The sequence below is a fragment of the Colias croceus genome, chromosome 12, assembly GCF_905220415.1.
Source record: "Colias croceus chromosome 12, ilColCroc2.1".
NCBI classification, from domain to species: Eukaryota; Metazoa; Arthropoda; class Insecta; order Lepidoptera; family Pieridae; genus Colias; species Colias croceus.
This window is the reverse complement of record NC_059548.1, coordinates 7,483,632-7,497,501: the sequence shown is the minus strand read 5'-3', so window position 1 is coordinate 7,497,501 and position 13,870 is coordinate 7,483,632. Positions and strand designations below refer to the sequence as shown.

Here is a 13,870-nt window from a genome sequence, read left to right as displayed (position 1 = left end):
AACAATAACAATTAGTAACAATAGCAGTATACCACGTAAAGTATCAATATAAAAATGCAACTTGTATACAAGGCTGACGCACTCGTACAGACGATTGACTCGATTGACAAACGATCACAAGATGGGCGCCGATTATATGATTTTCCAACTCTATGATTTTTCAACGATCCATTTCATGTACACGAGTTGCGTAGGTATTATATTTTTGTGTTATTTTATTTTATTTTTCATTATATTAAACTAAACAATACTGTTTTTGATTTATAAGCTTAAGATGTTTCATTTTTATATTTTTGGTAATAATGCCGCCATAAAATAAAAATATTATGCACTAAAATTATTTTGGCGTTTTAAACATAAAATATGTAATTCGGAACACGATGAAGTGTCACAGGAATCATCATAGCTGAAAAGGACTATAGGTATTATTATTTATGAATTATTAGGTAAGTATACAAAATATTATATGTTATGTAAATTTTCAGTTCTTAAATTTTTGGTTGTAAAAACGAACGCTTCAAAGTTCAAACAAAAAAAAAAACATTCAAATGCATTCTGCCGTATAAGTTAAAATACTTTCTTTTGTTTATATTAAAAGGATTATGAAAAAAAAAAAGTTTATTTTTGCTTTGAAATTTTGAATAATTAGATACTTATTATATTATACCTACTTAAATTAATTATCTATATAAGTATTTATTTAAAATTATATATGTATGTTTATCAGCCATCTGGTTTCCATAACACAAGCGAAAGCTTAGTATGGGATCAGATCGTGCCGTGTGTGAAAATTGTCCTGAAATAATTATATATTTATAATATTGTTTTGTTCCAGAAATGGGGCTTCTTGCGGCAATAGCTGTGAACGTTGTCGGTGGCGTGGCTATATACGCCACAGGTGGTCTGGCGACCGCTTGGGTAGCGCCCATGTTGGGCTTCGGCAGCGTTGGCATAGGGGCCGGTACGGTCGCTGCAGGCGCTCAGTCGTATTATGGCAATTTGGTGGCTGGAAGCATTATATCCAAGCTGACTGCGGCCGCCATGGTTGCACCTACTCCTTAGGTAATATGTTTAATTTGTGGTATTACTGACCTTCGGATTTACTCGAAGTGAAACAATATTATATTTTCTGTTTTGTTGTGTATAATGAAACAAGTTTATTAAATCTGTCAAGTTGGTATAATCTAAGAGCCCACGACGGCCAGACTTTCCTTTCTTTAGGAAAGTTGAAAGTTTCTCTGTATATATGTCTCCGATACAGATTAGAACGACTAGCGATTATCAAGTCTGGGTTGTGGTTACTTTGGCAGGAAACACGTAGTAAAGGTGTATAAAATTGTTAATTTTTAAATGTGTCTGGTAAGATGTAAGAACCATAAAAACTGTCCGGCTCTTGAGGTAACATCTTTTTATACGTCCCCAAGTAACATATTATATAAAATTTAGCTTTTAAAGTATAATGAAAGTTAGGTACAATTTTATACACCTTTACTACGTGTTTCCTGCCAAAGTAACCACAACTCAGACTTGATAATCGCTATCTGTATCGGAGACATATACAGAGAAATTTTCAGCTTTCCTAAAGAAAGGAAAATCTGGCCGTCATGGGCTCTTGATCTAGTAGTTTAGTATATCTGAAAATTCTCCAATACCCATATTTTAATTATTTATCAGCTAAATTGGCCCAGCCGTTCTCGAGATTTATCGAGACTAACGAACAGAGGTATAAGTAGGTACTTAATTGATTTTTTATAGATGGATTAGTTACATACAATTTATTTTTTATTTCAAAATTTAAATAGATACCTACCTACAAATTTTTAATCAATGTGCAATCATCAGGGATTACCAAGATTACACACTACTAACTCCTGTTGTTATATATCCTTTATGTTCGAATTAGACAAACAAATATTCTGTTTTAGTATTCTGATTTATTATAAACTTATGATTTTTGTTTAACACTATTGTTTTTGTTTTAGGTTGGCCATTTTGAACTTATATGTAGTCCTGTCCATATATTTTGAAATAAAATAAGCGATCCAGGCTCCACGTGTTTTATTTACTCCTATACGAAGGAATTAATGTACCTACCCCGAAATTCATATTATATGTATTGTGCAAGATAAAATGAAATAAATATTTTATAAAACAAAATACATAATCGCAGGTCATTTCGTTAACTACTCACCACCACCACATTTTTGTTCTAATTCTTTTAGGAAAAGAACTCTTAATATTAACTTTAGATAGCAAGTATTAACTCTGAATCTTAGTTAAAACTGCTTTCAACGATTTCCGAAAATTCATTTGCCACGCTATTAACGAGCGCGCTCGTTAATTGAAATAACTGACAAAATTACAGCACAGTAGGTATTACAATAGGTATTGTTATACTGTGATTACAGCCTGTACTTTTATTGTATCATTGTTATCCCTACTAATATTATAAATGCGAAAGTAACTCTGTCTGTCTGTCCGCTTTCCCGCTTAAACCTCTCAACTGATTTTGATGAAATTTGGCACAGACAAGCTTTAGACTCTGAGAAAGAACATAGGCTACCTTTTATTGCGAAATATGTACCACGGGCGAAGCCGGGGCGGACCGCTAGTAGATTATTGCCCGGTTCCTATATTCAACGGATCGTCATAGTATCAAAGCTACTATCCGTTTTTCTAGAACTAACTACGAGTCGTTATTACCGTTCCACAATTTTATTTCTTGACGTGCTATCGACGGACATCCGTTGGTCATAAAAATACCGAGCCCTCTTCACTCACAGATGTGCGTTTCGTTATAAGCCAAATTGAAATTAAAATAACACAAAATTCAGGACAAAATAAGTTAAATATACAGCCGAATTATAAACTTTAAGAATAAAGTTTCTTATTAATAAAGAACTAATACTAAAGAACTATATATTTGTAGACATCTGCGTGATAATTTTCCTTCTAAACAACCTAATGCGTTACACAGAAAGCAAAAACGGAACGTTTTTCTCGCGCACGCGTGCATTGCTTGTCAGTTGTCAAATTATTGTCATTCATTGTTGATTGATGATTCATTGTCAAGTTTTATAATTAAAGAATAACAATACAACGACCACTGTTTATATATTTATTAAAAATGGATATTACGCCGGTAAGTACGCCTTTATATTTCTTCTTTAAAATCGTCTGCCGCTTACTTTTTGCTTCGGACACTTTTAAAGTCAGACATATATTTCTGTTACAGAAATCGAAGAAGGCTATGAGTAAAGACGAGATTGCTCAATTATTATAACCAGTAAGGAGACTAATGCTTCTACGAATAAATTAAAGGATGAATGTTGGACTTCGTTGACCAACACATTTAATGCAAAAATTGGTCAAATACCTACCAGGAAAACTTTTTATTTTCAGCCAAAAAATTCAAACATAATAAGGATGATGGACAAATATTATGAAGAAATAATTGAAATACTGAACACACAATAATTGAAATACTGAACACACAATAACTAATTAATTTTTGTATATTATTAAGCAATATATCTAGACATACGGTAGAAAAAGAATTTGTTAGGTAGTGCTAAATGTAAATCTTATGTAAAAAATGTATTTAGTTCAGAGAGCCTATTACAGCGTTAAGGAATATAATATAGAAGATGATAATCGATGGAGGGATGTCGTGTAAGAATCACAGAACAGTTCTTTGGCATATATTATGTAGTTACATATTACTATGTAAAATTAAACTGTAATAAAGAAATAAAACTTATTCCATTTTATTATGTACTTTTATTTATTTTTTATTATTTACAATACAATGTTTAAAAAATTGATTTCTACATTGCAAACATAGACATACATATAAATATACTAGTGGTCCGCCCTGGCTTCGCCCTTGAAATACTGAACATACAATAACTAATTAATTTTTGTATATTATTAAGCAATATATCTAGACATACGGTAGAAAAAGAATTTGTTAGGTAGTGCTAAATGTAAATCTTATGTAAAAAATGTATTTAGTTCAGAGAGCCTATTACAGCGTTAAGGAATATAATATAGAAGATGATAATCGATGGAGGGATGTCGTGTAAGAATCACAGAACAGTTCTTTGGCATATATTATGTAGTTACATATTACTATGTAAAATTAAACATAGTTATAAAGAAGTAAAACTTTTATTCCATTTTATTATGTACTTTTATTTATTTTTTATTATTTACATTAAATACAATGTTTAAAAAATTGATTTCTACATTGCAAACATAGACACATATATATACTAGTGGTCCGCCCCGGCTTCGCCCTTGGTACATGTTTATGTTTTCTTTCCATAATAACCATCCTCGTACTTCAAGGAACATTATAAAAAAATAATTATCGAAATCGGTCCACCCGTTCACGCGTGATGCCGTGACCAAGGGAAATAGGTCTGCCACTGATATCGATATTGTGCCTAAAGCATAGAACCTCAGCGTCAACAGTAATTTATGTTATGGAGATACCCCATGATTCCTGAAATGACAACATAAATTAGGTATGTAATAAGGTTAGACGTGTTTGGTATAATATTAATGCCTCCATTTAACTAACCTGGCTCCTTTTATTCGTACGTCTGGATAAATTTCAAGAAGTAATTGTTCAACAGATTCTTTATCAAGTCGAAATCTCAATTGAAATTCGTGAGAATCCAGGGTCGCAAAAAAATCCACTCCTCTATAATATATACTCTTTCACGCCCACTATCTTCTTCCGAAATTCGATATAATATTAAACACTTCTCTATCACTATCTGAACTCCACATTTCGATATTGAAGCGGAAACAATGAAATAGTAAGAATTTAACCGCCCGAAATCGACGGGTAAACAAAATGCTATACGAATAGTAACTTTGACAGCATAATGACATTAAAAATATTTATAGGAACGCGATAAACTGTCTTCTCCATACAATATGCTTACCGTTCGTTAATAGTAACCCTCCCATCCGTCAGTAGGAAGCCGTCGGTAAGTTGCTTGACGAGACGTTTTTTATAGGAACGATTTTCGCTTACGCTTGGTTAATTATACTACTATTCGTAACTAAAACGGATCGTTTTTCAAATATAGGAACCGGGCATATAATGTATACCATATTGGTTATCGATGAAATGTCTGTTTCAAAATTGATAAATCAAATGAAGGAAAAACTACAATATCTTTATAATTGACTAAAAAAATACAAAGAAATACCTTCGGTTATCTATTTTAAACTGACTTGAATAAAAGAATTTTCTCAATTTAACTATAAGTTGGTAACTAATTTTTTTTAAATAAAGTAACAATCATTTAGTAATAATCCCAACAAATTACATGTATTATTTTAGTAGGTACTTAGGGGATGTGACTAGAATTTATTTTTCGTTTTTTTTGTGAGTAGAGGAAAGTCACCAAATATGGAATAGTATCCTAATATGGAATTCCTTCATTTCTCTGAGACTAAGTATGAATCGCAACATTCGACCATCTTCTGTTTCATTTGGTGTACTAATTATCGCACTAACACCATCGAGGTAGTTGCGCGAACGGTTTACATGTAGCAGGCGTGTTTTGTTTTGTTGCCGTGCAGAAATTTTTTTAGGTAAGTAATAAATGAGTATTACCGGCTATTATGTTTATTTCGATAAGTGTTAAATACTATTTAAGTATTTAGTATATCGGTTATTATGTTTATTTCACCATTTTGTGATCTTTTGTCTTTAAAATATTGTGAAATAAAAAAATATTTAGAAGAGTTTGAACTTGTATAAAAATCCAAATATGGACAGTCGTCGGTGTCAAATCTATATCAATACATATAATAAAATTCTAGAAAAGCGGTGTCTGTACAATGAAAATATGGAAAAAAAAATTAGCAGGTGTTATTACTAAATCGATCCCAAACCCAAAACTGTAGTTAAAAAAATTTTTGTCTGTTTGTCTGTTTGTCTGTATGTTCGTGCACGCTAATCTCAGAAACGGCTTATCCGATTTAGATGCGGTTTTCACTAATATATTGGAGTAATCTTCATTTAACATTTAGAGTTTATTTCATGTCAATCGGTTCGTAAACAAAAAAGTTATGACCATTTAAGTATTCACGGCGAACATTTGCTAAGGCATTCTATTTATTGTACACTGTACAGTGTACGATATAAGTTATCGGTTACAGTTATTCCTATAAATGTCCAGGTGATCATATCGAAAGTCCCCAAGGATGGGGGGGAGTGGGGTAAGCTGAAGTAGTAGGGGGGAAGGGGTCAAATTAGAATTATGTTTTTTTCTAGGTAAATTTTATACATAAAATGTCCTTTAAATTATGTCGATTGTCGTATTATATTTTTAACTCCCGACGCAAAAAGATGGGTGATGAGTGTTTGACAAATATATGTGTATAATACATGTTTGTGCTACCGTAGCTCGCTAACAGGTAATCCGAATTTGATGCGGTTTTTTTTGTTAGGCAGCATATTTTCAGACGCTGGTTCTTAGATAAAGTGTACCTATCAAAATAGGTTCATCCGTTTATTATATCTAGGTAGGTATATAGGGGTAAAAGTGAAATGAAAGTGAACGACCAAATGAAAGTAACAATCATTCAAATTTTATCAAAATCGGTTCATCCATTTATTTGACATAGGTATAAAAGTGGTAATAAAAAAATGAATTTTGTCAAATATACTCAAGTGACATATCAAATGAAAGGGCATGACGTGTAAAGTATCATTAGACATATTTAATCAAAATCGGTTCATCCATTTATTATACCTATATATATATCGCGGGTCTCAAACCATAGGGGCGTATATGCAAAAATGCGATTTTTCGTTTTTAATGCCATTGGATTCTACTTTAAGCAATACATAACCTCAATTTTTCTTATAATTTAATACCGATTACTTTTTGTATAAAATGCAAAATATTATTTGCCGTAAGCTAGACAGTCTACAATTATTGTTAGGCCATATAGCCGTATAATAGACGTAAGAGCAATATCATTGCTTATTGCGGCAGTTTTGACGTGCCTTATAGACGTATGCACATACGACTGTTTGTTTTATTTTAACCTGAAATCATTGTGTCGAGCTATATAGACGTATGCACATACGACCATCAATGTCAACATGATCCTGGGGATATTTAGTCATCACTGCGGACGTATGCACATACGTCTACATATTTTAGTATTGCTGTCTCCAGATTTCGTCACTAGGAGGACGTCACAGAGCAAGTTGGTGGACGTATCGTCATGTCAACAACACGGAAACACGATCATTCTGCAGTGAGATGCCAAAGCGAGTAGATTTAATTCTAATGCGTGGAATAACTTTAGTGAATTTACTATTACTATATATATATATATAGTAATAGTAAAAAGTATATAAATCTCGTGTCACAATGTTTGTCTTCAATGGACTCCTAAACCACTTAACCGATTATAATAAAATTCGCACACCATGTGCAGTTCGATCCAACTTGAGAGACAGGATAGTTTAAATTTCAAATCGTTTTAGAGAAAGCGGGCGAAGCCGCGGGTGGTAAGCTAGTTATTTTATAAAGAACATTGCATGGAGAATAATAAGGTTAAGATTTTCACAAGCCGAGGATAGACCAATGTTGGTGTCATAAGTTTGAGCAGTTACCCGAAGAAGAACAGAAAGAATAAAACCGGCCAAGTGCGAGTCGGGCTCGCGCACAAAGGGTTCCGTAGCAGCAAATATAATAAATTACAGTTAAATCAACCTATCTCAAAAACTATAAGAGATACTTTGATCAAACCAAAAATCGTTGAAAGAGTTAATTAGCATGCATCACCTCTATTTTTTTTAGAATTTTATACCCCGTAGTTATAAAAATAGAGGGGGGGGGACATACTTTTTACGACTTTGAGAGCTGATATCTCAAAAACCGTTCACTTTAAGAAAAATGTTTTTTAGAAAACTTTATATCATTTTAAAAGACCTTTCCATTGATACCCCACACGGGTATGTACATCGAAAAAAAAAATTTCATCCCTCAGTTACATGTATGGGGGGCCCCACCCCCAATTCTTTTTTTTACTATTTAGTGTCATATTTTTGTAGCGGTTCATACAACACATATTCCCATCAAATTTCATCACTGTAGTACTTATAGTTTCCGAGTAAATCGGCTGTGACAGACGGACAGACGGACAGACGGACAGACGGACATGACGAAACTATAAGGGTTCCGTTTTTGCCATTTTGGCTATGGAACCCTAAAAACAGGAGGAGTATAATCAAGAACATGTTAATAGGAAAGAATATGCCAAAGAAGAAAAGAAGAAGACAAATTAAAGGCAATGGTTGACTCTACTCTTCTTTTCTATACCTGTATTTGATTTCGAAGCAGTATTATACTGTCCATTAGTTTTGGGTAAACCTATCTTTTATAAAAGGAAATTGGGCTTTATGAATTTCAGAATACATAATGCAGTGAGCAAACAGGGCTACTGTTACTTTTGGCCAGAGTACGAGAGAAACAGAGGGGCAAATGAAGTCTCAATATGTTTGTATACTTATATCACCAAGCTTACCAATGTGGAAACCTGATTCTTTATTCTGATTGCTGCCCAGGATAAAATCGAAATTGAGTGGTAGCTTCAATGCTAAGATATGTAATGATGTCTCCAGCAAATCATGTAAAAATTATGTTATCAATTTGGCCGGTATATTTTTTTTTATGTATGTACACCGATTACTCCGAGGTTTCTGGACCGATCTATGTGATAATTTTTTTGTTTGATGCGTAATGTTGTCGAATTGGTCTCATAAAAAAATTATTCGGATAGGCCTAGCAGTTTTTATTTTATGAACATTTTTGTCTGATCTCGATAACTTAATTGAAATCTAGCAAGTAACTTTGATACACTTAATCCCGGTAACCGATTAAGCTGAAATTTTGTATACGTATGTAAATTGGATAACGATGAAACATTATCATGACATAGAGCTGATTTGATGATGGAATCGGAAGGTGGCCATAGGAACTCAGTAATATATTGACTCAACTTTATCGAGTTTGGGCTCGTTTGATTCGTGTTGAAAAATACACTATAAAGTATTAAATAAAAATAACTACGTTAAAAACAACCGACTTCAATAACGGAAAAGTAAAAAATAAAAAAAAAAGATCTGATATTATTAATTACTACATATTATTTAGATGTGCTAGTTATTTATTAAATAGCTTTGAAGTCGGTGCCAAGCACTAAGCACTTAGTATCAAACCTATTTAGTAAATAGCACATCTAAATAATATGTTAAAATAAATAACATCAAATCTTTTTTTTATTTTTTACTTTTCTGTTACATATTGAAGTCGGTTGTTTTTAACGTTTGTTTAAAAATGTTTGTGACTTTAGTCATTTAAAGTAGGTACCTAAGTAACTATGTTCAGATATATAAATAAATTTAATTTTTTTATATGCTTATTTTTATTGTCACACAGAAAATATTGTGTAATTACTCCCATTTGTTTTTTTTGTCTAGATTGTAGAATAAAACTGGTTTATACCTCTACTTTGAATTCAAACGCCTCTCAATATAAATGCCAAGCCAAACAGGCGTAAGAATTTTAAAAACCGCGTAAATAACGTTAATTTCGATGGGTTCTCATTCCTAAATTACAATATTTTGAGTTACCGACTAGGTAAAAATAAATATAAGTATAAATATTAATAATTTAAGGAGAAGGGTTTTACGTCCATAAATTCCATACATTTATGGGGGAAATTTGACGGAGTTTTGCCATCTATTCGTCATGGCAAATAGACGTATCAGCTAAAAACTAGTGTTACAGAGGGAATAACTTAAAACCAAGCATTCCATATTAACTGCAGTGTTAATATATAGCTACATGCAAAAACACAACAAGGTGGCTCCATCACAAAAAAAGTTATTAAGTTTTTTGTCTCTCCTGAAAAGTAGGGGTTTTGTGGATACGCCCCTATGGTTTGAGACCCGCGATATATGGGTAAAAGTGGGAATGAAAAAAACGAATATTGTCAAATATGAAAGTGCATAACGGGTGAAGTACAGTTAGTTATATTTTTATCCAATTCGGTTAATCCATTTATTAGATTACAGCGGTAAAAGTGGAAATGAACAATAATCGAATGTGGTCAAATAATATACTCAAACGGGGCATATGAAAGGGCAAAGTGTGAATTACAATTAGTCATATTTTATCGAAATCGGTTCATCCGTTTATTACATTTAGGGCACTTTAGGGGCGACAGTGGGTATAAATAAACCAAATGGAGCATCAAACGACAGGATATGACGTGTACAATGTACATATAGGTACAATAACTTGACAATAACGTATAGTAGGTTTACATCAAAATCGGTTCTGCCATTTACTAGGGGTGGAAAGGAAAGGGTTAAAAATCTGTGAAAGAAGAGGAGATATGGGAGCGAGAGGATAGCCACACCCTGGAAATTTTGAACTCTACTCAAAGCCACATAGGCCTGGCCCTTGGAATTTTTTTTCCTAAATATACCACTTCTTTTGCCACTGTGGTCCATTACAATTTGGGCACGGTTACGGCCCAAATCAATATGATGTAGGAATGTAATATGGAGGTACATTTGATAGTTCGGTCTCGCTCACTTGAAAATATTACATGAAAATAAGAAACAGAAGTTTAAAAATTTAAAAATTAAAAAAAATTCCAAAGCAACGAAGATAAAGGAATAAATCATTTTTCAAACTTCCCGACGATCTTAAAAATTAAGTAAGTACCATTCTAAAAAAAATATTTATAGAGGTATATAATATGATATTATATTATGATAATGTTGGCATGGCAGCCCCGACGACTTTTGTTTGTTGTTATTTTTATAAATATTTAAAATGGTATTTATTTTTAAAGATCGTCCGGAAGTTTGTGAAATTATTTATTCCTTTTTCTATGCACTTTTCTTCGTTGCGTTGGGGTTTTTTTTTATTTAATTTTTATTGCACGGTCTAAACTAAGGGTCTTCAACGTGCGGCCCGCGGGCCGCATGCGGCCCGCGGCAGCATCCTTGGCGGCCCGGCATTAGTTTACTCAAAATGAGGTTCATATGTATAGAAATTGTTTTTATGTATTTATTTCTATTATATAATTTAAAAATATACAGTCAAAACCGTTTATGGCGACATCGTTTAGAACTTTAGAACAACATACCGGTTAAATTGACCAAAATCAAAGGTCCTGGCTGAATGTTATATGACCGCCTTATCGAAAACATTGGTTTTTACGACATTGTTTACTACGACATACCGCATTAAGTGACCACATTTGGTTAATATTTTCGGAGAATTATATCTGTAGAACGACCGGCTCAGCTGTATTGTAAACAATTTGAATAGGTAACTGTATCCACATCTGGCACGGTATAAAAGTCAATGGCTATTATCGTAAAAGTAATCAAAGTTTAGGGTCTTTTGTAATTCTTAGAAACAAAGCACATGCATGCCGTAGCGTCAAGGCCCGCTTCGTCATTTAATATTTTCGGAGAATTATATCTGTAGAACGACCGGCTCAGCTGTATTGTAAACAATTTGAATAGGTAACTGTATCCACATCTGGCACGGTATAAAAGTCAATGGCTATTATCGTAAAAGTAAGATAGGTTAAATAAAACGCGCGTAGTCCAAAACTGAGTTCCGCGCTCGCGCTTGGCAGGTAGGGGCGCACGGTGCGGTGACGCAGTGGCAGTCGCTGAAACGCAGTGGCGCGCGCGGCTGGCAAGCAAGTCAGGTTTGCATCTCACAGAACTTCGGACGCGTTTATCTCATTCGCTCGTTCAGTGCGTTTAAACAAGTTGTAACTTGATTTAGTAATATCAAATTATTGTGATGGCAGCAAGTTCAAGTAGAAAACGGAAGGTCGTTGATGAACACAGATTATTTCAAGATAAATGGACGAATTTATATCTTTTCGTCTGTGTCGGGGAAAAACCCATTTGCCTCGTATGTAATGAATCAGTTTCTGTGGTGAAAGAATACAATATCAAGCGTCATTATGAGTCAAAACATTCTAGTAAGTTTGCACATCTTCAAGGACAATTACGAATTGATAAGGTGGAGACTCTGAAGAAACAACTTAAAAAACAACAGAATTCTTTTCACAAACAAAATGAAGATAGTGAAGCAAGTGTAAGAGTTAGCTACATAATTTCGGAGAAAATTGCTAAGAAGTCAAAACCATTTACCGACGGTGAATTCATAAAAGAATGTATGGAGGCCGCAGCGGAAGTTTTATGTCCCTCGCAAAAACAACTTTTTTCCAAAATAAGTCTCTCCGGCGTTACAGTCGCAAGGAGGGTAGAAGAATTGGCTAATGATATCGAACGATCATTAAAGGAACGCGTGTCGCAATTTGTTTATTACTCCATTGCACTCGACGAAAGTACCGACATAACTGACACCGCTCAACTGGCAGTGTTCATTCGCGGCATTGACGTTAATTTTGTCGTTACCGAAGAAATGGCTGCTCTTTTTCCTATGAAAGGTAGTACAAGAGGATGTGATGTGTTGGAATCGTTCAATTCCGTCATAGATAGATATGGACTCAAATTATCAAATTTGGCTGGAATTTGCACAGACGGCGCACCATCTATGGTTGGAAAAAACGAAGGACTTGTTGCTTTAATAAAGAAAAATAATCCCGATGTCTCTTTAATACAGTACCACTGTATCATACATCAAGAGAATTTAAGTGCTAAGTCAGTTAATATTCAAGACGTTATGAGTATTGTGGTAAAAACCGTTAACTTCATCAAATCTCGAGGTCTTAACCACAGGCAATTTCAGGAGTTTTTAAAAGAACAAGACGCCGAATATGGTGACATTACCTATTTCTGTGATGTTCGTTGGCTTAGCAGGGGAAAAATGTTAAAAAGGGTGTTCGATTTGCGAAAAGAAATTGCAGCATTTATGCTTAATAAGGATAAAGCTATTCCACAGTTTGGTGATGAAGCATGGCTAAGTGATTTTGGATTTCTTGTTGATATAACAGCACATCTCAATGATTTAAATAAGAAATTGCAAGGAAAAGATAATATGGTTCATGAACTATTTGACGCTTTAAAAGCGTTTGAAGTGAAGTTGGAGTTGTGGATCAATCAGTTAAAAAATAATATGACCACGCATTTTCCACATTTATCGTCATGTCGAATTCTCAACATGGACAAATATATTACCGCGCTGCTGGATCTGAAAACACAATTCGAGTCGCGTTTTACCGATTTCCGAAAACATGAAAAAAGCTTGAATTTGTTTGCTCGCCCATTCAATGTTTCTGTCGAAGATGTCCCTGATGATGTTCAGATGGAGTTGATAGAATTACAATGCAACTCTTCTTTGAAAGACAAATTCAACTTAGTATTGTTCGAGTTCTATTCAAAATACATCACTACTACACATTTTCCTAAGATAAGAGACCATGCACTGAAAATGACATCTCTGTTTGGTACCACATACCTGTGCGAGCAGTTATTTTCTCGGATGAAAAACGTTAAGTCGAAGACAAGGAGTAGAATCACCGATATTCACCTAGAAAACAGTTTGAGGATTTCAACGACCACCATAGGGACTGATATTGATAAGCTAGTTAAGAATAAACAATGTCAATCGTCTCATTGATTTCAATTTCAATTACTTTTAGTACTGTAAAATTAAATAATAAATAACTTTAAATATTATTGTTAGTTTTTATTTCAACATTCTTACTGGAACTGAAAAAAGCAGATGAAACCGCGGAGCGCAGCTAGTAATAAAAAGTTTTTGTTTTATTGCGGCCCACCGAACAAATATCAAAGTATAGTTGGCCCTTGGCTTCATAAACG

At 33.7% G+C, this 13,870-nt stretch overlaps 1 protein-coding gene across 1 annotated transcript; it reads left to right on the top strand.

Moving 5' to 3' along the window:
* Positions 1–11,879: 11,879 nt before the first annotated feature.
* Positions 11,880–13,667, top strand: LOC123696234 (general transcription factor II-I repeat domain-containing protein 2-like). Its single transcript, XM_045642307.1, has one exon. It carries the CDS (start codon positions 11,880–11,882, stop codon positions 13,665–13,667), a length of 1,788 nt encoding a protein of 595 aa, XP_045498263.1.
* The last annotated feature ends 203 nt before the right edge of the window (positions 13,668–13,870 follow it).

Coding starts and splice junctions, on each gene's coding strand:
- LOC123696234 (XM_045642307.1), top strand. CDS start 11,880: ATGGCAGCAAGTTCAAGTAGAAAACGGAAGGTCGTTGATGAACACAGA.